Here is a 24,745-nt window from a genome sequence, read left to right as displayed (position 1 = left end):
TCACTCCTACGTGGGTCCACGGGAACCCTGTTAGTGGTCTTGCTGGCTTGGATTCCACCAAGTCCCTCTTCTCCCCTGCAGATTCCAAGCAACATCACACAAAGGGCATATCTGTGACTTTTGTTGGCTCTTGCTCTGTGTACATACCAGGGCCAGGCTTGAAGAGGCCTGGACTCAAAACAGTTGAAATTTCTTTCTCCCATTGCTGCTTTTCCTGCCTTCATAAACTCTGTGGGTCTCTCCTCCTTTTCCCTGCGCTCTAGTAGCTCCAGCTTGGCAGTTGTTGCTTTTTAATAGTTGTAAGTTGGTTTATTGTGGGAGAGAGTGACACTGGGAACCATCTATTCCACCATCTTGATCAAAAGTTAATAATGTCAAGAACCCACTTTCTGAGCCTGAGAATCAGAAAGAATAGTAGAAGGTATTTGGTAATTTTGTTTTGTACTCCACCAGATATCTGAATGAAGTTATGACTCATGGCCATTTTGGCTCTTCCAGATTATTTTTTAAAGTTGTTGAAATACAAGACCAGCAGATTTCTGCTTTTGCTCTCTTGATCTTCCTAATAAAAAGCAGCAGTATATAGTCTTTAAGATCTTGGGCTTTGACTTCAGACTGGTTTCACCACTTTGGCTTCTCTGAGGAAAATAGAGTAAGGGAAGGAGTGGGGAGTGGGTTGATAATGGAAATGGCAAATTACTTAGGAGACTATTGTGGTAGTATAGGAGAACAATTATGGTAAGCGTAGACTGAGGTGGTAACAGAGGAAGTAATATGGTCAGATTTGAAATGTGTTTTGAAGGTAGAACTGACAGGATTGGTTTATGGATTGGATGTTGGGAGACAGAGGGGGGAAGGGAGATATTCAAAGATGACTTCTGGTTTTTAGCCCAAGCAATTAGGTAAATGGTAGAGACAGAAGTAGATTTGGGTGCAAATAAGGGGCAGGGAATCAGGAGTTTTGTTTGGATAAACTGAAATGACTATTAACCCATTGAAGTGGAAATATTAAGTAGGTCGCTGTATACACTAGTTAGAAAAGATTGAGCTAGAGATCAAATTGGAAAATTGTTATCACATAGGTAATATTTAAGCTGAAAGATTGAATGCAATCACCTAGGGATTTGATGTTGATAGAAAAAAAGATCCAAGAACTGAGCCTTGGGATATTCCACAACATTTAGAGCTAGGGAAGAAGAAGAAGATACAACAAAGGGAACGGAAAATGGTAAGGTGGAAGGAAAACCAGGAGAGTATAGCAAAAAAAAAAGATCCAAGAACTGAGCCTTGGGATATTCCACAACATTTAGAGCTAGGGAAGAAGAGGAAGATACAACAAAGGGAACGGAAAATGGTAAGGTGGAAGGAAAACCAGGAGAGTATAGCAAGTGTTTGTAGAAGGAGGGAGAGACAACTGTGTCAAATGCTGCTGAGAGATCAAGTAAGATGAGGACCAAGAAATGATCATTGAAACTGGCATGATAGAGGTAATCTTGACAAGAGGAAACTTGTCAAGAAAATAAGTGGGAGATAAAAACCTAATATAAGTTGGGGATATAGGTTGGGGGAAGGATGAGAGGCAACAAAATGGAGAAAGCAAGATAACCCTTTTGAAGAGTTTTGCTGTATAGGAGAGCAGAAAATTGTGGTAGTAGCTAATAGTGAATGTGGCGTCGGGTATGTTTTTAAGGGCTAGATCGTGCAGTATGTTTATGACATCCACTAGAGAAAAAAAAATGACACAGAAGAGAGACAGGATAACTGAAGGAAACAACATCCTTTCTGAAGGAAGAGAGGATGGGAACCCAAGGACTCAAGGTTGGCCTTGAATAGGAATAGAGATACTTCATGTATTAAACAGGCATCAAGGCAGAGTTTATGGTTACAAATACTAGTGGGTTTGTAGATTCAGTTAGTGGGCGAAAGATGAAGTAGTTTTGATTGCTTCTGTTTATCATAAAAGTAAGAAACATTGTCCTTATCTAAGGGGAGGGGCTTTAAAATTTTACATGATTTTTTAAGCTAAAAAATGAGATTTAAAGAAACGTGTTCTCCTGGTGGCCTGCTTCAGTGTTTCCTGTTCCTCCTAGGACATGCAGCCATTTTGCTTTGTCCTTAGATGTACTTAGATAGACAAGTATGAGAAGACTAATTTATTCAGATAGTCCAAGCTGTACAGTATGGCTTGCAAGGCCCTGTAGGAAGTGGCCTTGCTACCCTATTCTGTCACACTCCTTCTTTGCTCTCTCCCTGCTGACTTCTCCTGCTGTTCAATTCTTTAAAATCATTATCCTGCTGACTTTTACATCACAGTACCTTTGTCCACATTACACCCCCTACCTAGAATGCTCTGACCATCTTCTTTTATTTCATTTTTTTTTCCGAAGAAGACCTTCTTTTATTTTCTGGTTAACTTCTTATCTTCAGTCCTCAGTGTAAGCAGGACCTTGGGCTGGCCCGGTGGCACTGCTACAGTGCGCCGCTTGGGAGTGCGGCGGTGCTCCTGCCGAGGGTTCGGATCCCACATACAGACCGGTTCCCGCTCACTGGCTGAGCGAGGGGCGGGCGCGGCACCGAGGGTTGCGATCCTGTTGCCGGTCCCGGTCCGGAACGGGCGCGACACTGAGGGTTGCGGTCCGTTGCCGGACACGAAAAAAGACAAAAAAACAAAGGAAAAGTGTAAGCAGGACCTTTGAGAAGATTTCTCTAACCACCTCATTCAGAATAAAGTGCTTTCTTTGACACTTGCTTTATTATATTAACATTATCTGTTTGTATCTTTTTCTCCCTATTCAGTTATGTGCTTCTTGAGCACAGGCCTGGCACATAGTACCCTCTTGGTAAATATTTGCAGAACTGAAATGGTTACAATGTCTTTGTACAATGTCTTTACTTAACTTTTTCTACCTGATTCGTAGCCATAATAGCCAGATGAGTAATGGTAATCTCCATAGTAAGCAACATTAGTAACCTCAAGTTTTTATTATGCGCCACGGAATCTGCAAAATTACTCACTATTCTAGTGATGTGATAAGATTGATGCTGAATAACATCCTCTCTCCCTTCTGACTTTTTCTCTCCTAGTGTGAAAAGTGGCCAGATTCGAAACCTGGAGTCTGCCCGTGTCTCAATGGTTGGCCAAGTCAAACAGTAGGTCCTATTATTCCCCTTTGGGCTAGTTAGAGGCTGAGACATGGTGAGGGAAGTTCAGATTGCTTCTTTTATCTTGCACCTATCCTAAATCTATCCTGGTAAACGCCTTCATTATTTTTGATAATTTTACAAAAATAATGCCATACAGGCTGGCTGAGTTTCTTTCTTTCATTCTCTCTCTTTCTTTCCTTCTTTCTTTTTTTTTATTATTTATTTATTTATTTATTTATTTTCTTAAAAGATGACCGGTAGGGGGATCTTAACCCTTGACTTGGTGTTGTCAGCACCATGCTCTTCCAAGTGAGCAAACCAGCCGTCCCTATATAGGGATCCAAACCCATGGCCTTGGTGTTATCAGCACCACACTCTCCCAAGTGAGCCACCGGCCGGCCCTCCTTTCTTTTTTAAGAAATCCCAAAGCCCGTTAGTGTCCTCTATATAATACTGGATTACCTTAGCACAACTCTAGGTATTAAAAAGTGAAGAATCCCAGAGAGAAAACATTGAAAATTAAGTGTCCACTTTAGTGCTGGCAGTTATGGTTTCATTTTGGTAACAGTTTCCTTCTAAGCCAAACCTGGTTGTGAGGGAATTATAATGTAAAAACTGGCATAACCTGAGTGAAAGCTGGATTCTAAGGGTAAACTGAAATTATTTAGCCCAGTTGATCTTTCCTGATAGTTACATGGGTCCTGACTATTGCTCTGTGGTCACAAAATAAACTTTAGGTGAATTGAAAAAATGTTGCCCAGCATAACAGACAGGAGTGTAAGAGTTAGATGAAAATGATAATGGCATTATTGCATGCTTACTATTTGCCAGGCACTGTACTAGGTATTTTATATATACTATCTCATTTTGAATACATTGTATTATGGAAAAATTTCAAATATATAAAAGTAGAATAATACAATGTACTCCAGTTTACTCATTGCCTATTTTCAACAATTAACTCATGGCCAATCTTGTTTCATCTGTGCATCTATTTACTTCTTAGCACAAAATATTTTGAAGAAAACTCCAAAGAAATTTCCTCTGTAAGGTTTTAGTATACTCTAAAAGATAGACTCTTTACATATAATCACAATGACATTATCACACCTAAAAAATTAACAGTTCCTTAATATCATCAAATATCTAATTAGTATTTACATTTTGATCATCTCATAAATAATTTTTATTGTTAAAATCAGAATCAAAATAAGGTAGATACATAGCAGTTGGTTGATATATCTCTTAAGTGTTGTTTAATCTATAGCTTCCCCTTCTATCTTTCTCCTTCTCCCTCCCTCCCTCTCTCTCTCTCTCTCTCTCTCTCTCTCTCTCTGTGTGGATATATCTCTTAAGTGTTGTTTAATCTATAGCTTCCCCTTCTATCTTTCTCCTTCTCCCTCTCTCTCTCTCTCTCTCTCTCTCTGTGTGTGTTTACTTGCAATTTATTTGTTGAGGAAACCTGGTTGTTTGCTCAGAGAATCTCCCGAAATCCGGATTTGCTGATTGAATCCTCAGACTGTAATTTAACATATTTCTTGGTTCCCTGTATTGTCTGTAAATCATAAGATCCAGAGGCTTGATCAAGTTTAGGCTTGTTTGTTTGTTGTCGTTTTGTTGCAAGAATACTTTATAGGTGATGTTGTGCACTATTACCAGGAAGCACATAGTGTCTGATTGTCGCTCTTTTTTTTTTTTTTTAATGTGAGTAGCCATTGATATTCATTACCTGGATTCATTAATTCATTTGCACTTTCTCATTTAATCCCTAAAATACCTCAAGATAAGTATTGTTTCATAGATGAGGAAATGGAAGTTTAGAGAAGTAAATGATATTCCTAGGGTCACGTCCTAGTGGATGACAGTGCTGAGATTTAAACTCCTATGTACTTGACTTCAAGGCCTAAATTATGGATTTTATGCCAAAATGGCAATTCCAGTATAATATCAGACAGACAGAATAGAGACTTTGAATAAACTGTGAGACTGCCCACTTTTCATTGCCTAAATATTTTTATATCTGCCTTGTTTAAGCAGTTATGAAGCATTTTGTGAAGAATTTACATGACTTACATGCAGGTAGTTCAGTAATTCTAAAATTGTATAGCAAGTGGTGTTTTCTCCTAATAAGTAAACCTATGTTTGTGAGAGTGTGTGTGTGGGTGTGTGATAATTGTCACATAGACAGCTGGAAACTTTCTGCCCTTTTTGATCTAGGTGAAATTGCCTTGAACCTCCTAATCCACAGGCTGTGAAAACTCAAAGCACATATTTCTTTGTTATACTATTTTTTTTTTATCATGTCTGTGATATATACTAGATGTGAAACTTGGTCAAGTTTCTTGGAAAACCCCCACTCAACAAAGCATTTGTGAACATACACTTTATTGAAGGTTTGGTAAACAAGACAGAAAAGGATAAGTTATTGTTCTTGAAAATCTACTGCTGACCCAGTATCTTTTTATCTTGCTCGTTTGCTCTTTTTCTCCCTTCTCTCTTTCCTTCTCAAGGGCAAAATAACAGATTTTGCTTTGTCAATCTACTGCTGACCCAGTATCTTTTTATCTTGCTCGTTTGCTCTTTTTCTCCCTTCTCTCTCTTTCCTTCTCAAGGGCAAAATAACAGATTTTGCTTTGTTGTGCAGAGCAAACTCTTGGCACTAGCTGCTACTCAGGCCCTTGGGATTTTTACATTTAGCAATTGTCAGTGTATTATTTCCATTGAGTTCACTCTTAAAGGAATTATGGTACCAACTATTCATATAATAATCATTTTTCTACTTAATTACATAATAAAGAGATATCATTTCTAAGAGGAAAAAAACAATAACTGATCGGGTCAGATAATCTGCAAAGTTCAGCTGGCCATGGGTGTTGTAATTGTCAGTTTCTATCAGCTAATTAAAAAGGAGGGCCTTTTACCATTCTGTCTGAGCCTTGTTCTAATGTAAGCAGGGTACAGCAGAAAAACACCATGCTTTGGAGTTAGTTGGCCCTGGATTTGCATCCCACCCATATCCACTCATGTGGTAGGTAACTCTGGACAATTTTCTTAACTCTTCAGAGCTACTTCATAGTATTATTATAAGGATTATATAAGACAGTGCCAGTAAAACTTTTATTGCCATGCCTCAGGATATGGTTGCTCCGTTTCTATGGGTCATTACTGGTGCAAGAAAAGGAAACCAGCCCTTGGAGTATAGTCATATGGCCATGACCTTCCACAGTCCTGGAAATGTACATTTTCACATCTTCCTCACAGGAGCATTGTCGAGTTTTAGCTAGGATTTGATTATAAAAAACCATAAGTATGAGTATGTCTGAGATAATTTGTATATAGAAGAGAGGTATGTGATAGCACTTTTTTTAAAAACCTAGGTGTGAAGGAATTACAAGTCCAGAAGGCTCAAAATCTATAGTGGAAGGAATCATAGAGGAAGAAGAAGAAGATGAAGAAGGAAGTGAGTCAGTAAATAAGAGGAAAAAGGAAGATGACATGGAGGTGAGTGACTGCCTTCCATTCTTGGAAAGATGGGATAGGGAATAGTTCCAAGTGTGTGTGGGTGGGGAAGGGGAGATGACATTGTTCCTTTCGTCTACCGTTAGATATTTTAGGGGGCAAAGACACTATCATAAGAGATATGTAAGTTAATCGTTGATAGCTCTGACCTATTGGAACATAAAACTTACAGTATATACCCTACCCTCAAACAGACTGCTTTCTCACCAGGCTCTTTCTTACTTCTGTTCCTGTGGTTTCTCTCATGAGAAGAATCATATTTCCTCTAGTCTACTCTTAGCCCATCCAGATCTTACCCATCTTTCAAGGTTTATTCCTTGGGAAAGCTTTCTGACCTCAGTTTACATTAGTCCCTCTGGAATACAGTGCTGAACATCTATATAACACAACTTAGCACTCTGTTTTTTGAAGTTGTGCCTATTAAGTCAACAGAACTGATTTTTGTAAGCCACATTCAAAGATACTGTGGTGTCCTGCTCATCATCCCTAGAATGCTGACTCATGTTGTCCTCTAATTATGCAAGAATTGTATCCCAAAGAAACAAAGTATGCAATTTAAGGGAAGAAACCGATGTTCTGCATGAATTTTTCTAAGCGTTTAGCTCAGGGTTGTGTAAGTGTTGTAGTAAGTGTTCTGTGAGTATTTCCTGAGCAGTTGCTTTGAGGATAGTTATGGAAAGGAGTGCTTTTTTCTTGGGAATGTTCAGTGATCATGAGCAACAGACTTTCTGGGATGAATTATAAACATCTTACTAAAGGCAGGTAATGTGTGCACCACATACTTCTTTGCATTTGGAGATGCTGCTGTTAGCAAGGAGAGCACATTTTTTTTTAACAGTATTTTTAATTTAGTAAGGATCTCCTTGCCATCCTTAAGATCAATGATCAGAATAATACTTTGTATCTCCTCAGAGTTTACAAAGGTAAAAACTGTATCTCTTTAGAGTTTACAAAGTTAAAAACAACACATGATCTATTTGGCCCTCCCAACACCCTATGAGGTGAAGGGATATCTTTTCTCCTGTATTACCATGTTGAAACCTAGGCTCAAAAGTTAAGAGATTTGGCCAAGGTAATCAAGCATTATTTAGTATATTTGAGACTCTGATACAATCAATTACTTTTTACCTTTTATGTACGAGGAACTATGCTAAGTGCTTCATGCTTCACATTTATCATCTCTAATTCTCATTTTAAGATCTGCATTATAGTTATCACCATTTCACAACTCAGGTACAGATACTTGCCCATGGTCACATATAAAAGTTAGAACTGAAACATACCCAGATCCTCTGAGTTTTAATTCCAACTAATTTTTCCTTTGTAATTTTTTATAAGCCCAATTGTATGGTTTTATAAACATCAGCCGTGTTTTTGACAGGGCAAACTGAGGTGCATTAAGCAATAAGGAGTATCCACTAGCAGTCGCTTTCCATTGCTCTCCAACCCTCCCAGTCCTAGCCATTCACTAATCTACTTTCTGTCTTTATAGATTTACCTAATCTGGACATAAAATATAAATGGAATTGTACAATATGTGGTCTTTTGTGACTGGCTTCTTTTACCTTAGCATAAAGTTTTCAAATAAAGTTTCACTTTATTTCTTTATGTCTGAATAATAATCCATTTTATGGATATACCACATTTTTTTATCCATTCACCAGTGGATGGACATTTGTGTTGTTTCCACTCTTTGTCTTACAAATAATACTCCTACAAGCATTCATGTGTCACCTCTCCCAGGGTGACAGAGACTCAAAGGATTACTCAAAGCCCATTTCTCCAGAGCAGTGAGAGGCCCAGAAGGGGTTAATCCTAGGATCAATTCTTTCAGAAGAGAAGAATTCCTAGGAATAACCCTGAATCAGGTTTTCTCTCAGTTTTTATTCTCCAGGCAGGAAAGTTACAGAAAAGGAACAAAGGTGGTTACAAAAAGAACAATGAGATAATCTTCAAAGCAACACTTAGTTCCCTAAGAAACTCAAAGAAACAGCCGGAGGCGAAATGAGGAACATCTGTTAACCATCAGCCTTGAAGCCTTTAGCTCACATACTTTCCCATCATTAGGTTTAGCTGCACCAAGGATGACTGCTCCCAGAGCAAGCATTTTTGCTGTGTTATAATTTTTTTTATCTACACCAGAGACTTTAGTCCTGGGAAAGTTTTCTGTTTTTCCCAAGCTAAGCATTTCTATGTGCAACTCTAAGAAGTTAGACTATACCTTAAACTAAAGGGCTTTGGCCTTGCTAAAACTACAGGGCTGTGGCCCCACTAAGCTATAAGTTAGGCCCTGTAAAATACATTTGCTTTATTAATGTTGGTATCCTCCACATTCATGTCCACCTTTTTGTGTGGTTTTTATTTCTCTTGGGCATATACATAGGAGTGGAATTGCTGGATAATACAGTAACTATGTTTAACCTTTTGAGGAACTGACAGACTATTTTTAAAAGTGGCTGCACCATTTTACACTCCCACTAGCAGTGTATATGGTTCTAGTTTCTCCACATCCTTGTCCATACTTGTTATTTCCTCTTTTTGATCACAGCCATCCTACTGTATGAAGTGGTATCTGATTGTGGTTTTGATTTGCATTCTCCTAAGGACTACTGATGTTGAGCATCTTTTCACGTGCTTACTGTCCATTTGTATATCTTCTTTGGAGAAATGTCTATTCAGATCTTTTGCCTATTTTTTATTTGGGTTACTTCTCTTTATTATTGAGTTGTAAGAATTCTCTATGTATTCTAGATACTTGTTCTACTTGTGTCTGTCTAGAACATGCAAATATTTTCTCCTATTCTATGGGGTTTTTTTTACTTACTCGATGGTATTCTTGGAAGTACAAAAGTTTTTTATTTTGATGAAATTCAATTTATTTATTTTTCCTTTTGTCCCTTATACTTTTGGTGTCATATCTAAGGAGACTTTGTGTAACAAAAGGTCAAAGATTTCTGCCTATGTTTTCTTCTAAGAGTTTTCTAGTTATAGCTCTTACATTTAGGTCTGTGATTCATTTTAGTGAACTTTTGTGTATGATAGTGGAATGGATCCAATTTCATTCTTTTGCATGTGGATATCCAGTTGTCCCAGCACCATTTATTGAAAAGACTCCTCTTTTCCCATTTAATTGTCTTGGCATCCTTGTTGAAAATCATTTGACTGTAAATGTTAGAGTTTATTTATTTTTATTTATTTATTTATTTTTCCTTTTTGTCTTTTTTCGTGACCGGCAACGGATCACAACCCTCAGTGTCGCTCCCGTACTGGACCGGGACCGGCAAGGGATCGCAACCCTCGGTGTTGCTTCCCGCCCCTCGCTCAGCCAGTGAGCGGCTGGTCTGTATGTGGGATCCGAACCCTCGGCGGGAGCGCCGCCGCGCTTCCCAAGCGGCGCACTGTAGCAGTACGCCACCGGGCCGGCCCGTTAGAGTTTATTTCTGGACTCTTAGTTCTATTCCATTGTTCTATGTATCTGTCTTTATAAGAGTATCACACTGTCTTCATTGTTGTAGCTTTGTTATAAGTTTGAAGTCAAGCAGTGTGAGTCCTCCAAATTTCTTCTTCTTTTTCATAATTATTGAAATATTATTTATATTCTTAAAAAAAATTTTGTTGAATGCTTATTTATGTGCCAGACCATATTCCTATTCTTTTACATACATGAGCATCTTTAGGTCATCCTTAAAACAGTTCTTTCAGACCTTGTGTTGCCCATTTATAGCTAAGAAAACAATTTTGAAGAGGTTAAGTAACTTTCTCAAGGGATAGTTATTAGTTAATGATGGGACTTGGGATTTGCATTCATTCAAGTCTGACTGACACAAAATCTATGTTTTTAAACACCTTTTTAAAGAGAGGCTTTGGTAAATAATGCAAGGCCTGTGGTAGATGCCTTTGTTCTACACATAGAACTGTATCCTACACAGGCAAACACCCCAGGAAGATTGGCAACCAACTTTCTGCTTCTCCCACCCAACAACTTAATCTCATCATATCAATCCGTTTTATTACCGTTTGTCAGAGCATCTGTATTAGTCTGTTTCTGTTGCTTATAACAAAATAGCTGGAACTGCATTTTATAAAGAAAACAAAATGTATTGCTTACAGTTTCTGAGGCTGGGAAGTCCAAAGTCCATCTGGTGGTGGTGACAGCGACCCAGGGGTCTCACATTGCAAGATGGTGTAAGCAGAGAAAGAGAAAGCAGAGAGACAGACAGACTCTCCTCTTTTTAAAAGCCCTCAGAACCACGCCCCTGACCATCATTTTTAATCTGTTCACTATGGCATGGTCCTGTGATCTAATGACCTCTTCAAGGCTCCACCTTTCAATTACCATAATAGGATTTCCCACCCTCTTAAGTCACAGTGGGGGTTAAGTTTCTTATACATAAAACTTGGGGGGGGCACAATTCAAGCTTCAGGGAGTTTTGGGGGGACATTATTCAATCCACTACACCATCTAACAGGCATCTAAACTAAACTAACTTTATAATCCAACTCTCCAGAGAAAGGATTTGTTTCTAATACAGTAAATATAGGAGCAGCTCTAATTCTAAACACAATTTTTTTGTTTTTGCAAATTTTAAGACTTGAGATGAACTCCTTTTTAAAGAAATTTATTCTCATAACATTATTATCTTTGGGGGTTCCCTTACCTTAAATTTGTCATTTGCATATGAATTCCAGTGTACATGTGGGAGGGGCTTGTGAGATTTAGAAATGGCTCATAAATGGAAATTGTCACAGGTAATAGGACAGGCTGAGGTTCCAAACTGAAATGGTAATTAGTATTTCACTTTAAAGTTTCTTATGCCTGGAAAATACTAATAGAAGATGATAGAATTGTTTGTTTAGTGAGAATATTAGAGCCATAAGGTACCATCATGTCCCCTTTTACTGATGGGAAAACCAAAGCTCAGAGAAGGGAAGGGACCTGAGAAAGTCAGTGGCAAAGACAGAACTAGAAGACTGAAGTTTTCTGACTCACCATCCAGTGATCTTTTTCTTTTTATTACGGTAAAAAACACATGACATAAAATTTACCATCTTAATCATATTTTTAAGTTTACAGTTCATTAGTGTTAGATATATTCCCACTGTTGTGAAACAGATTTGAAATTCTATACCTGTTAAATAACAACTCCCTTTTCCCACCTTCCTGAAGCCCCTGGCTACCACCATTGTACTTTCTGTTTCTACGAATTTAACTACTTTAGATTCCTCATATAAGTGGAATCATACAGATGTGTCTTTTTGTGACTAGCTTATTTCACATAGTACAGTGTCCTCAAGGTTCATCCAATTTGTAGAGTAAGACAGGATTTCCTTCCTTTTTAAGGTTGAATAACATATATATGTGTACACACACACACACAGAGTCATGTGTCACTTGATGGGGATGTATTCTGAGAAATGCATCATTAGGCAGTTTCATCTTTGTGCAAACGTCATAGACTGTACTTGCACAAATCAGCATACTACACACTTATAATCTTATTGGACCACCATCATATACACAGTCTGTCATAGCCTACTCCATACCTATAATCTTATTGGACCACCATTGTATACACAGTCTATCATAGCCTACTACAAACCTATAATCTTATTGGACCACCATCATACATGCAGTCTGTCATTGAAAGGTGTCCATGGTGGTACCACATTTTTTTATCCATTTATCTGTTGATGGACATTTGTGTTGCTTCTACATCTTAACTGTTATGGTTAGTGCTGCTGTGAATATGGGTTTGCAAACATCTCTTCGAGATCTTACTTTCAGTTCTTTTGGATATAAACCCAGAAGTGGAATTGCTGGATCATATAATAATTCTATTTTTAATTTTTTGAGGAACCACTTTGCTTTTTTCCATAGCAGTTGCACCATTTGACAGCCCAGATCACAAGGTTTCTAATTTCTCCACATCCTCACTGACACTTATTTTCTCTTTTTTTGGTAGTAGCCTACTAATGAGGGTGAGGTGGTATCTTGCTGTGGTTTTGATTTGCGTTGCTCCATTGATTAGTGATGTTGAGCATCTTTTTATATGCTTGTTGGCTATTTGTATATTGCCTTTGGAGAAATGTCTATTCAAGTCCTTTGCCCATTTTTTCATCAGATTATTTGATTTTTTGTGGCTGAGTTGTAGGAGTTCTTTATTTATTATGGATATTAATCCCTTATCAGATATAAGATTGGCATAGGTTTTCTCCTATTCCATAGATTGCCTTTGCACTTTGTTCATTGTGTCCTTTGATGCACAAAAGTGTTTAAGTTTGATGTAGTACCATTTGTCTATTTTTGCTTTTGTTGCCTGTGCTTTTGGTGTCATATCTAAGAAATCATTGCCAAGTCCAGTGTCATGAAGTTTTTTCCCTATTTTTTTTCTAGGAGTTTTACAGTCTTAGGTCTTACATTTAGGTCTTTAATCCATTTGAGTTAATTTTTATATATGGTGTAAGATAAGGGCCCAATTTAATTCCTTTGTGTATGTATATCTATTCGTTTAGTTAACTAAACACTATTTGTTTAAGAGACTGTCCTTTCCCCATTGAGTGGTCTAGACACTCTTGTCAAAGATCATTTGACCATACATGTGAGGCTTTATTTCTGTGCTCTCTAGTCTATTCCATTGGTCTATTTGTCTTTATGCCATTACCAAACTGTTTTGATTACTACAGCTTTGTGTAATATATTTTGAAATTAGAGAGTGTGAGTCCTCCAGTTTTGTTCCTCTTTTTCAAAGTTGTTTTGGCTGTTCAGGGTCCAGTGGAATTCCTTGTGAATTTTAAGATGTTTTTTTCTATTTCCTCAAAAAATGCCATTGGGATTTTGGTAGGGATTATATTGAATTTGTAGATCACTTTTAGTATGGACATTTTAGTCATCCAGCAATCTTTAACACAATATGTTGCTGTCTCAGGTTCACTTCTAGATTTTCGTATTGTAGTTGATACAGTATCCTAATTATTTTGGTTAAAATATTTCACATATTTCAATGATGCAAAAAAGTATAGAGAATCATTTATTTGTTCAGCTAATACTGATTGTATACTTTGTGCCCATTCACTTTCCAACTATCAAGATTTAAACAGATGTTGACATTTTTTCATATTTGTGTCATATTTTCTTCTTAAAATTGCTATTGCAGGAATATTATATCATTATCATAAATCAAAATGAAGGAAAAAAATGTTCTGCCAGCAAATCAATCTATTTTCAGTTTTTCCTTCCAGCCTTTCTCATAAGTATACCACATTTTTCTGGTAGTAATCCTCTTAGATGACATATTATACTCTGCTTGTTTTACTTAATATTATATTGTAAGCATTTTTTTCATACTGTAATGTATTCTTCATAATCTTTTGATGGTATATCCTTCTTGCCAACTGGCTATAAGAAAAGCTTAAGCTTGGCTCTGCCATTTACTAGCTTTGTGACCTTAAGTTTCCTAAGTTTACAACTTGAAAAGCTTAAGCTTGGCTCTGCCATTTACTAGCTTTGTGACCTTAAGTTTCCTAAGTTTACCGAAACTAATAGAAGTAAAAAATAAACTCCTAATTATCTAAAAATGGAGATTACAACAATAACCTATATAATAAGACTGTTATAAGGATTAAATGTATATTAAAATGACTGGGACACAGTAGGGCCTTAATAAGTGCTAGTTTCCTTCCCTTTCCTTTTCCCAGGGACCTAGTTTTTATCCTGTTCCTCCAGGGGTTGCCCTTGGAGACTCAGAACTTGCTCTTATTTCACCAGACCAAGAAAGACCATCCATATACGTGGAGAATTGAACTGGCAAAAACGGAAAAATACTGGGATGGCTGGTTCCGAGGCTTATCCAATCTCTTTCTTAGTTGTCCTATTCCTAAATTGCTGCTCTTGGCCGGTAAGTGTGTATATTAGTTCATTTGTGTTGCTATAACAGGATACCTGAGACTGGGTAATTTATAATGAACAGAGGTTTATTTGCTTACTATTCTGGGACAGCTGTGTCTGGCATGGGCCTCAGGCTGCTTCTACTCATGGTGGAAAGTGGCAGGCAGCCGGCGGGTACAAGCAGATCAAATGGTGAGAGGAAGCAAGAGAGAGAGAGAGGGGTGCCAGGGTCTTTTGAACAACCAGCTCTTGCAGGAACTGATAGAGCGAGAACTCACTCATTACTCCCCCCACCTAGGAAGAGCATTAATCCATTCATGAGGGATCCACCCCCATGACTCAAACAGCTTCCAACACTGCCACATTGGGGATCAGATTTCTGCATGAGTTTTGGGGGAACAACACATACACACTGATAGTTTGTACACCAAACTCTATCAGTGTGTATGTGTATATATTTGTTAGCTCAGCTGCCATAACAAAATAGTATAGACTGGGTGGCTTAAGCAAGAAAAATTTATTCTCACAGTTCTGGAGGCTGAAAATCTGAGAGCAGGGTGCCAGCATGGTCAGGTTCTGGTGAGGGTTCTCTCTTTGTGCCTTCTCTCATGTGGCCAAGAGAGAACAAGAGTGAACTCTCTGGTATCTCTTATTATAAGGACACTAATCCTGTATCAGAGCCCTCCACCCTTATGCTCATTTAACCTTTTGCTCATTACCTCTTTTCATCCATATACGTGGAGAATTGAACTGGCAAAAACGGAAAAATACTGGGATGGCTGGTTCCGAGGCTTATCCAATCTCTTTCTTAGTTGTCCTATTCCTAAATTGCTGCTCTTGGCCGGTAAGTGTGTATATTAGTTCATTTGTGTTGCTATAACAGAAATACCTGAGACTGGGTAATTTATAATGAACAGAGGTTTATTTGCTTATGATTCTGGGACAGCTGTGTCTGGCATGGGCCTCAGGCTGCTTCTACTCATGGTGGAAAGTGGCAGGCAGCCGGCGGGTACAAGCAGATCAAATGGTGAGAGGAAGCAAGAGAGAGAGAGAGGGGTGCCAGGGTCTTTTGAACAACCAGCTCTTGCAGGAACTGATAGAGCGAGAACTCACTCATTACTCCCCCCACCTAGGAAGAGCATTAATCCATTCATGAGGGATCCACCCCCATGACTCAAACAGCTTCCAACACTGCCACATTGGGGATCAGATTTCTGCATGAGTTTTGGGGGAACAACACATACACACTGATAGTTTGTACACCAAACTCTATCAGTGTGTATGTGTATATATTTGTTAGCTCAGCTGCCATAACAAAATAGTATAGACTGGGTGGCTTAAGCAAGAAAAATTTATTCTCACAGTTCTGGAGGCTGAAAATCTGAGAGCAGGGTGCCAGCATGGTCAGGTTCTGGTGAGGGTTCTCTCTTTGTGCCTTCTCTCATGTGGCCAAGAGAGAACAAGAGCGAACTCTCTGGTATCTCTTATTATAAGGACACTAATCCTGTATCAGAGCCCTCCACCCTTATGCTCATTTAACCTTTTGCTCATTACCTCTTTGTAGGCCCTATCTTCAAATACCGTCACATTGGGGGTTTAAACCATCAACGTGAATTTGGGGGGACAGAATTCAGTCCATAGTAATGTGGGTATATTGTCATCTGTATATGATCTCGTTAAAACTACTAGCCAAATGGGTAGTGACTTCCAAAGTGGACTACCATCTTCACTCATCTTTTCCCTTTTTCCTCCTCGTGCCCAATCCCTAAACCTAACTGAGCATAGGCTAGTTCTGGCCTGGGATAGCCTAGTTCTGGCCTAGCCTTTGTACCTCGTCAAGCCCAAGTTCACTCATCTTTTCCCTTTTTCCTCCTCGTGCCCAATCCCTAAACCTAACTGAGCATAGGCATCCACCTGGGATAGCCTAGTTCTGGCCTAGCCTTTGTACCTCGTCAAGCCCAAATCCTTCTTCTAGAGCCTAGATATCATGGTGTAAGGATATTTTGAGTGTTATGAGAATCAAAACAGTAAAACCCTATTTTCAGTAACCAGTTTAAATGAGTAAAATGATTATAGGATAATCTCAACCTTGAAAGTCCATCTGGTGAGAATATAACCTCTGGGAGTTAGGATTGTCATTAACATGAATTGAGAAGATCCTCATGTTTACAACTTTGTAACTATTTTTAATTAGTACTTGAACAGCAAAACCTATTTCACAGGGCATTTTTCAATAGGCTGCCCATGGATTCTCTTGTTTTGTTCTAGGTGTTGATAGGTTGGATAAAGATCTGACCATTGGCCAGATGCAAGGTAAGTTATCAAGAAATTATACCCCTTACCCTTTTCTGAGGGCAGAGAGAGAGGGGTCAGGGTCATGTGAAAATTAATATTCTGAGCTGGTTAGGTGCAATGGAGAAAGCATGAGCTTTACAAGTCAGACCCATCTTTGAGATCCACCTCTGCTTCTGACCTACTGTGTGATTATGAACATGTATTTCGCTTTTTAGAGCTTTGATTTTCTTTTTCTTTTCCATCTAAAAATGGGTATGATAGTACTCCTTATGTCTCAGAGTTATAAGACTTAAAATGAGGCAATGTTTTTTAAAATTATAAAGTACGATAGGTAGCTAACATTGCAAAAGGAGATATTCTGAATACTGATCAGTATTTTTATTACAGTTAGAATTTTTAGGAAAGGGAAAGATCCAAGATAATGTAGACACAAAAAGGAATAGAATCTGTTTTGAAGACAGTATGGTGAGGTGGCAAAAGGAAGGGCTCTGAGGTTGGAGAACTGAGTTTTGAATATTGCTTTCCTAGTAATTTTTTGACCCTGGGTAAGGTGTACTTGACCTGCTTCAGCTTTAGTTTTCTTAATCTGTAAAATGAGAAAATTGATGACAACCTCAACCAAAGGGTTTGGGAGGTATAATAAGAAGGAAAATGACATGTTGAGCACTATACAGAGGTGCAGGTATGGTGTAAAATGACAGTGGAGGCAGTGGGACCAACTTTGTGGAGGAAGCTCTTGCTTTAGTTTGGGTGAAAGACTTGGTGAAAATGAAGTCAGTAGGTATGACAACTTTGGGTCACGGGAAGAAGAGTTCCGACTCCAAGACTAGGGTTTCAGGCTCAAGCAGATTTTGTTCTTGACCTTCCTTCTCTACTTACTCTCCCTAAGCAAATTTCATGGCTTCTATTTATACCCTGATGATTCCCAAAACTAAACATCCATCTTTATCCCCTCTTCGGAGCTCCAATCCTGGCCTGGGTATCAAACCTGCTGGACATCTGCACTTGGATATATCATGGGCCCCTCAAACTGTTCTCATAGCTATCCCAAGCTCTCTACAGAGAAGGGAGCTATATTCCCTCATTATATGTTCAAAGGCTCTTGAATGACTTATAAAACTGTCCCCAGACCCTCATGCCCTTCCCTTCCTTTAACTCCATAGTGTTCTGAGTCCTGGAGCAGGACCATGAGCTGGGACTGTGTGATTTTTATGGCACTGATGTTGGTAATTCTGGGCTTAGACACATACTGTATGCTTAAATTCAATTCAAGCAAACCTTTCCTAAGCACTCTTTCTGTGCAAGACACCTAAGCTTGATGCTGTGCAGACAAAAGAATCAGATATGGCCCCTGAAACTGTCTGAAAGCAATTGACTTGGTCTGGAATAGCATTTGAAACCAATGTTGGTCACCAGCCTTGGATTCAGACAGTCCTGGGTTTGAATCACTGTTACTAGTTTTGTGGCCTGAGTGAATTGCTAACTTCTTTAATACTGAGTTTCTTCATTTATAAAATAGAGATGATGACGTATCTAGGTAGTTACATGAGGTTTAAATGAGAAATGTGGGTGCAGTAAAAGTCTGACAAATGATGCTTTTCATTTTGTCCAGCAAGCACTCAATAATTCCTCATTAGATGCCCTCCTGTTTTCTCAGTATGGATTGTGTCAAGACCACCTTTTCTTTCAGAGAAAGCATCCCATGAGTATAGAGAGTAAATGGCTAGGATGAGGGAAATTCCATAAAACAAAATGAAATGGGTAAGTCTGCATAGATTCCAAACCACAGCCTTCCCAGAACTGTGTTCAAAGCAGCCGAATTTGTTGTAGAACCCTAGAAACTCACCACTTTATTCATGGCTCAACTTGAATAAATAATTTAGGATCTCTGAACCTAAGGTTCTTCATCTATAAAATCAGAGAAGAGGGTTTAGAAATATTCTCACCTCATAGGATAATTGTATGCATTACTCATGATTATGTTATCTTATGTATACCTCGCACAGTGTTACTAGTATATGTGAGTTCTCCCTTATTACTTACTTATACCCACTCTTCCAAAGAGGAATGAAAAATACACCCCTAGTTATCAGAGGCAGATAGAAAGACCAGGGGGGTTGGAGTTGTAGGTTTTGGCTGTGGTCATTTGTTTAGTCATTCATTCAACCAAGACTTACTAAGCACCTACTCAGTGCCCAGCCCTATGTTGGGTCCAATTAGTGATGTAGAGCAAATGATAATGCCAGCCCCCATTCTTATGGAAACAACACACTCTTGTGGAGGCATGTAAAATATAAGCTTACAAAACTAGAAGGCACATCCTGCTCTGTGTTTGGATCCAAATGCATTAACAATAGTCCCTTAGGAGATAGAATGGTGAGGTGACTAGGCTGGAGCACCCACAGGCAGCTTACTGTGGAAGGAGAGGCATAAGCTGAGCTTTACTGAATGGAGTGGTCATAGTTCCTCCACTAATTAACTAAGTGGCCTTGGGCAAGTCCCTTCACTAATCATGGCCTCAGTTTCATCATCTCAAAAAAGAATTTTAATATTTGTCCTGTGTAATTTTATAGGGTAAATTTTTTTTTTCCTTTTTTCTAACCTGTAAGGGGATTGCAGCCTTTGGCATGGTGTTGTCTGCACCTGAGCGCACCGGCCATCCCTATATCAGATCCGAACCCACGGTCTCAGTGCTACCAGCGCCATACTCTCCCGAGTGAGCCACGGGTCTGGCCCTATAGGGTAAATTTGAGAATCAACTTTAAAAATGAATGGAAAAGTACATTGGAAACTTTTTGAAGCACTGTGTAACTGGGGTAAGAAGCACAGAATGTGATAACCAGAAGGACTTCCAGAGCTTATTCCCTTATTTTGTAAATGGAGAAACTGAGGCTCACAGAGTCTGCTCTTTGCCGATGGGAGCTCTGGGTCTCATGTCCTTTAGTCTCCTTAGGGATCTTCTTTATCAATCATCTCTATTCACTTTTAATGGCTATCACATTAGTTGTGAGCTTGCAGTGTTCCATAAGACAGTGAAAAAGTTCTTAGAACAGTGCCTGGCACGTAGTTAAGTACTCAAATGTTAACATTATTTTAATAATAAATTTCAAAATCCTTAACATAGCTTACAAAAAACCTGAATGGTATAGTCCCTGCTTACGTTTGCAGCCTAATTGTTAACCACTCTCATAAGCACCATGCCAAGCCTCTTTTAGATTTCCATGAATAAATACCATTTCAAGACTTCTTTTATTTGTGTAGGCTATTCTTTTTGTGTGGGAAAAGAATATTCTATTCTTCCTGGATCTCTGTTGGATTCTGAAGCCCCCTTTCCTATGCTCTTACAGCCCATTGTGCCCAATTTTATCGTAAGGGCTACATGCTGCATTAAAATGTTGATTTTTATGTTTTACTCCCCCCCCTCCCCCCCCCCGAAGACAGGAACTGTTTCTTCTGTGTGTTATGGTCCACAGTAAATGTATACTAAATAGGTACAGAAAGAAAAAGTGAAGGGAAAATGATTTGCCCAAGATTACAATTATTACCATCCTTATCAAAGAGTTGGTAATTGGGCCCAGAGTGTTGGGGGTAAAGGGTCAGGGTAGAAATATGGAGGTCCTGGGCTCCAGGAGTGACTGTGAGGCTGCAGAGGTGGTTAGGAGAGGGCTGTTTTAGTCTCTGAGGTTGCCTGGTTTTGCTTCTTTTCCAGGGAAGTTCCAGATGCAGGTTCTCCCCCAGTGTGGCCATGCAGTCCATGAGGATGCCCCCGACAAGGTGAGTCTGGTACTTGATGACTGTATAAGGACAAGTGTGAGAGTAATCTTGGATGTCACAGAAGATAGGACAAGCCTCTGAGTCTCAGCCTGTGTTGCTTGCGTCTTAGCCTGTGTTGCTTGCAGCAGCTGCTATGAGGCCTGTGCAACTGCAATTCCACCAGCTCCCCAAACCTCCCCCTGGCAGCTGCCTCTGGTCCTGGCTTTGTACGTATGGGCTGAGGTGCTACTGGCACCCTGCTGTTTCTTCCCAGGGTCATATGGTTATGATCTTAAGCTCTACTTTGCCATCACCCACAAAAGACAGATGGACGAAGGATGATTGGAATAGAAACTACTCCCTAAACTATAGTCACAGTGAGGAATTAATATAGGCTTCTCCTGTGGGAAAAAGGTGCTTTGTAACTCAGGGGATAAATAAGCACTTCACATCATTCCTCTTGACCTGTCTGGAGCCATCACTGGCAAGGATGGTGGGAAAGAACATCCAAATCCTGCCAGGGCCCAGGTGCTTTTGATTTCAAGCTACCCAGACCTATGGGACTTATGAGGGCACCATAGAGCCTAACCTTCCAACAGAAGCCCACAAGACTTCCTAGGCTAAGCCCTGTCACTAACCTTTACGTGGCCTGGAATCTCTCTCCCTGTTCCAGGTAGCTGAAGCTGTTGCTACTTTCCTGATCCGGCACAGGTTTGCAGAGCCCATTGGTGGATTCCAGTGGTAAGGAAGTATAAGGGTTTAGGACCCCAGCAGTGCTGACTAACTCCAACAAACAGTTATTTGCAAGGTTGTAAATATCTTGGGTTTACCCCTACTTGGTTTGGGTCACCATACCTCTCTTCCTCAACCAAGAGCCTGGCATGCGTGTTTCTACAAAGCCATGATTAGTTGTTTCTGTGTGCTCTGGTCCAGTGGGTTGTCGATGAGGCTGTGATTAAATTGTGCCTGGTCTGAGGAAAGCTGGGCAGGACATGGAGACTGTAGAAATTTAAAGCAGGATTTTCAGCCTCAGCATTACTGACTTTTTAGGGCAGGTAATTCTTTGTTGTGGGGGGCCATCCTGTGCATTGTAGGATGTTTAGCAGCACCTCTGGCTTCTCCCCACTAGATGTTAGTAGCACCTCCCACACACAGTTCTGACAACCAAAAATGTCTTCAGATACTACCAGATGTCTCAAGGGAGGCAAAATCGCTACCACTGGTCTAGAGGAAGAAGTGGGGCCAGGTGTCTCATCCTTAGGAAGCTCTTCATCTGATTAGGGAGACTCAGTTGGGCTCTTTGTTGAGGAGGAAGAAGACCCAAACCAGGCAGTCCTGGACCACCTCAGAAAGCTCCTAGTCTGTGCTGCAGAAGGCCCTTGATCCTCAGAGAGCCCACAAGCCTGATGAGAAGTCAGTCCTGCCCCCTGGAAAATATCTTCCCTGATTTTGGTGAGGGTTCAGGGGAACTTGTTCCTCACCCTCAGAAAGTTTGATGCAGAAGAAATGCTGAAGAAGAAATGGCTTCTACTTAGTGAACTCTGAATGCCAATTCCTGGGAGCTGAGAGTGACAGGGCAGGGTAAGCATTGGAGATTATGACAAGAGCTGGTACAGTGAGCCACAGAAGTGACACCATTGTGCCAAACCATCCTTCTAGCAGCTGACTGTTGATGGATCCCAGGAATCAACATTAAAGACTTAACTTCTCTTAAAGTGTTGGACTGGGACTCCTGGACCATTTGGAGCCTTCGTCAAATGAGCATTTCACTGAGAGCAGACCTTGTGTCTAGCCCAGGATGGGGCCGTGGGGAGATGGGACAGATGGTTATTAGGGAGGGCTTCAAGGAGGAGACATAATCAACATTAAAGACTTAACTTCTCTTAAAGTGTTGGACTGGGACTCCTGGACCATTTGGACCCTTCGTCAAATGAGCATTTCACTGAGAGCAGACCTTGTGTCTAGCCCAGGATGGGGCCGTGGGGAGATGGGACAGATGGTTATTAGGGAGGACTTCAAGGAGGAGACAGGGTAAGCAGGGAAAGTTAGTGATGGTTACATTTTCTTTCCCTTCTCTTTCTGCTCTTCACAGTGTGTTTCCTGGCTGTTAGCGACCTGCTATCTGCTCTTCCCCAACATTGAGCTCTGTTGTAAATACATCGCACCAGAGGCCACTGTGATGCCGCTGTCTCCTCACCATCCCGCCCGGCCATGTGACACCGGCTCCCTGTAGACGGGCATCCCCAGATGTACAAACCCTTTTGTGTATTCCTGCCAAAAGCACTGTTTTCCAGGGCCCTTGACCAACATCGGCCTCCCTACTCCAGGGCTCCCCAGCTCCTACCCCTTCCTTATGCAGGAGCAGCCCCTGCCTGTTCTCCCTGCCTTGCCTAAGGTGAAGCCTCCATCAGAGCTCCCCCCACTTGGCCCCTGTTCCTGGTATTAGGCAATGCATCTGGGTCCAAATGTCTCCCCTAGGCTCAAGGACCTCCATTCCTTGAGATTGTTCTTCGTGTGGTCCTGCCATACCTTAAGGGGTGGACAATGCACAGGGTGGTCCTTATTTTTCCCTTTCAAATAAAACACCAATCAGGTACCTTTTTATCCCAGTCTTACTCTTTCAAGTTTGGAAGACCCAGAGAAGCCAGGATCCCATCCTTAGGTACAGGGAGGGGTGGTGGATAGCATCACAAGAAACCAGGCTGAAAATCAGGTCCAGCCAGTCCAAGCACATGGCCTCCCATCTGGGAAAGCCCACTGTCCCACTCCCACATGTCTGGGCACCTGCCCTGGGCTGAGGCCAGGCTGCTCTAGGGGCCTCTTGAGCCCTCACCTGCTATTGAGCAACCCAGGTTAAATACAGCCCATGCACAAAGTCACAGGCTAAAGCCTGTGGAAGTGTTTTTAATAATCAAATTTAACCATTTTCATAATTGGTTCCTGGAGGTGTGCAGAGTGTTGGCTTGCCTCTTCTAGACCCACAGCTTCTCTTCGCCATTTGTGATTTCCATGTCACTCTTCATAGAAACATTACAGCCTAGCATTCCCAGTCTTTGCCCTCTTCCAGCTGCCCCATCACAGCACTGCAGCCTCCTCCTGCTGTCCTGGCACGCCATTTCCAAGGGCAGGGAGGGGCAGTCTCCTGAAGCCCATCTTTTCTGTGACTGTCTTAGGTGATGCGTAGCCCCCTCCAACTTTCCACCCAACAACTTCCTATCCCTGTCCTGCTGCATGGTCCGGAGTCTGGGACCTATTTTGTTTCTTTGTTATTTATGACGTTGTGTAAAGAAAATAAATATCTCCCAACCTTTATCGGTCTGGTCATTCTCTGTGGAGTTGTCCTTATTTCTCCTGATCTGAGCTCAGCAGACAGTTTGTTGAACTTAGTTGTAACAGAACTCCAGAAACCCATTTCCTTATAGCCTATCAGTATTTTATACTCTGCCTGCTCCCCAGATCCAGAATACTCAGGAGATGGACACAGTCAGCCTCCACTGCAGCAAAGGAGGCCTGGATTCCTGTCACATCTCTTCTAGTTATTTGCTGTGTCGACTTTGGCCCAGAACAGTCTGTGCACTGTCCACATGACCTCAGTCACTAATGGCCTCACATATGCCAGCACCCAAACTTTGTCCACAACCCAGATCCTCCTGAGCTCTGGACACTTAGGTCCATCTACCTTCTCATGTCTCCCAGATGACTGCAAGCCCCTTCATAATGACCATTCCTAAAAGTGAATTTTCTCCTCCCCTACTCCCCCAAAACTTGCTCTTTCTCTGCAGGTTCCTAGCTGAGTAAGTGGTAAGTAACACCATCTGTCCAGGTGTCCAGACCAGACACCCAGAGTCCCCTGGACTCCTCCGTCTTATACCCACATCCAGTCTACCACCAAACCCTGCCCATTCTCTTTTCTGTGTCCCCTCTTTTCCACCCATAGCCACTACTCTAGCTTATGCCTCCTCATCTCGTACCTGGATCATTTCTGTACCCTTGCTGGTTTCACAGCCTTTCCCTCCCTAAGTCATCCTCCATACACTGTTGGAGTCTTTCTAGCAGGCTCTGGAGCCAGCCTGGCTAAAATAGAACCCAAGCCAACCCCTTACTTGGCTGTATGATGTAGCAGTGCACTTTCTTCTGCTGCAGTTTTCT

At 40.6% G+C, this 24,745-nt stretch overlaps 1 protein-coding gene across 4 annotated transcripts in view; it reads left to right on the top strand.

Moving 5' to 3' along the window:
- The window catches only part of PPME1 (protein phosphatase methylesterase 1), a 78,807-nt gene extending 54,899 nt beyond the window's left edge, over positions 1-23,908 (top strand). Inside the window, exons 8-15 of one of the 4 annotated variants that reach the window (XM_008589358.1) lie at positions 3,085-3,150; positions 6,522-6,645; positions 14,429-14,496; positions 15,331-15,392; positions 16,817-16,861; positions 20,553-20,617; positions 21,270-21,337; positions 22,689-22,807. In XM_008589358.1, the coding sequence (XP_008587580.1) occupies positions 3,085-3,150; positions 6,522-6,645; positions 14,429-14,496; positions 15,331-15,392; positions 16,817-16,861; positions 20,553-20,617; positions 21,270-21,337; positions 22,689-22,707 (517 nt within the window). In that variant the 3' untranslated portion in view covers positions 22,708-22,807. Of the gene's footprint in view, positions 1-3,084; positions 3,151-6,521; positions 6,646-14,428; positions 14,559-15,330; positions 15,393-16,816; positions 16,862-20,552; positions 20,618-21,269; positions 21,338-22,688 lie in introns of all 4 variants that reach the window. The other 3 variants (XM_008589356.1, XM_008589361.1, XM_008589357.1) reach the window with 3 other exon arrangements.
- The last annotated feature ends 837 nt before the right edge of the window (positions 23,909-24,745 follow it).

This window comes from Galeopterus variegatus, unplaced genomic scaffold, assembly GCF_000696425.1.
Source record: "Galeopterus variegatus unplaced genomic scaffold, G_variegatus-3.0.2 Scaffold5396, whole genome shotgun sequence".
Taxonomy (NCBI): Eukaryota; Metazoa; Chordata; class Mammalia; order Dermoptera; family Cynocephalidae; genus Galeopterus; species Galeopterus variegatus.
Note: the sequence above shows the minus strand (reverse complement) of the source record. Positions and strands in the feature narration are given on the sequence as shown.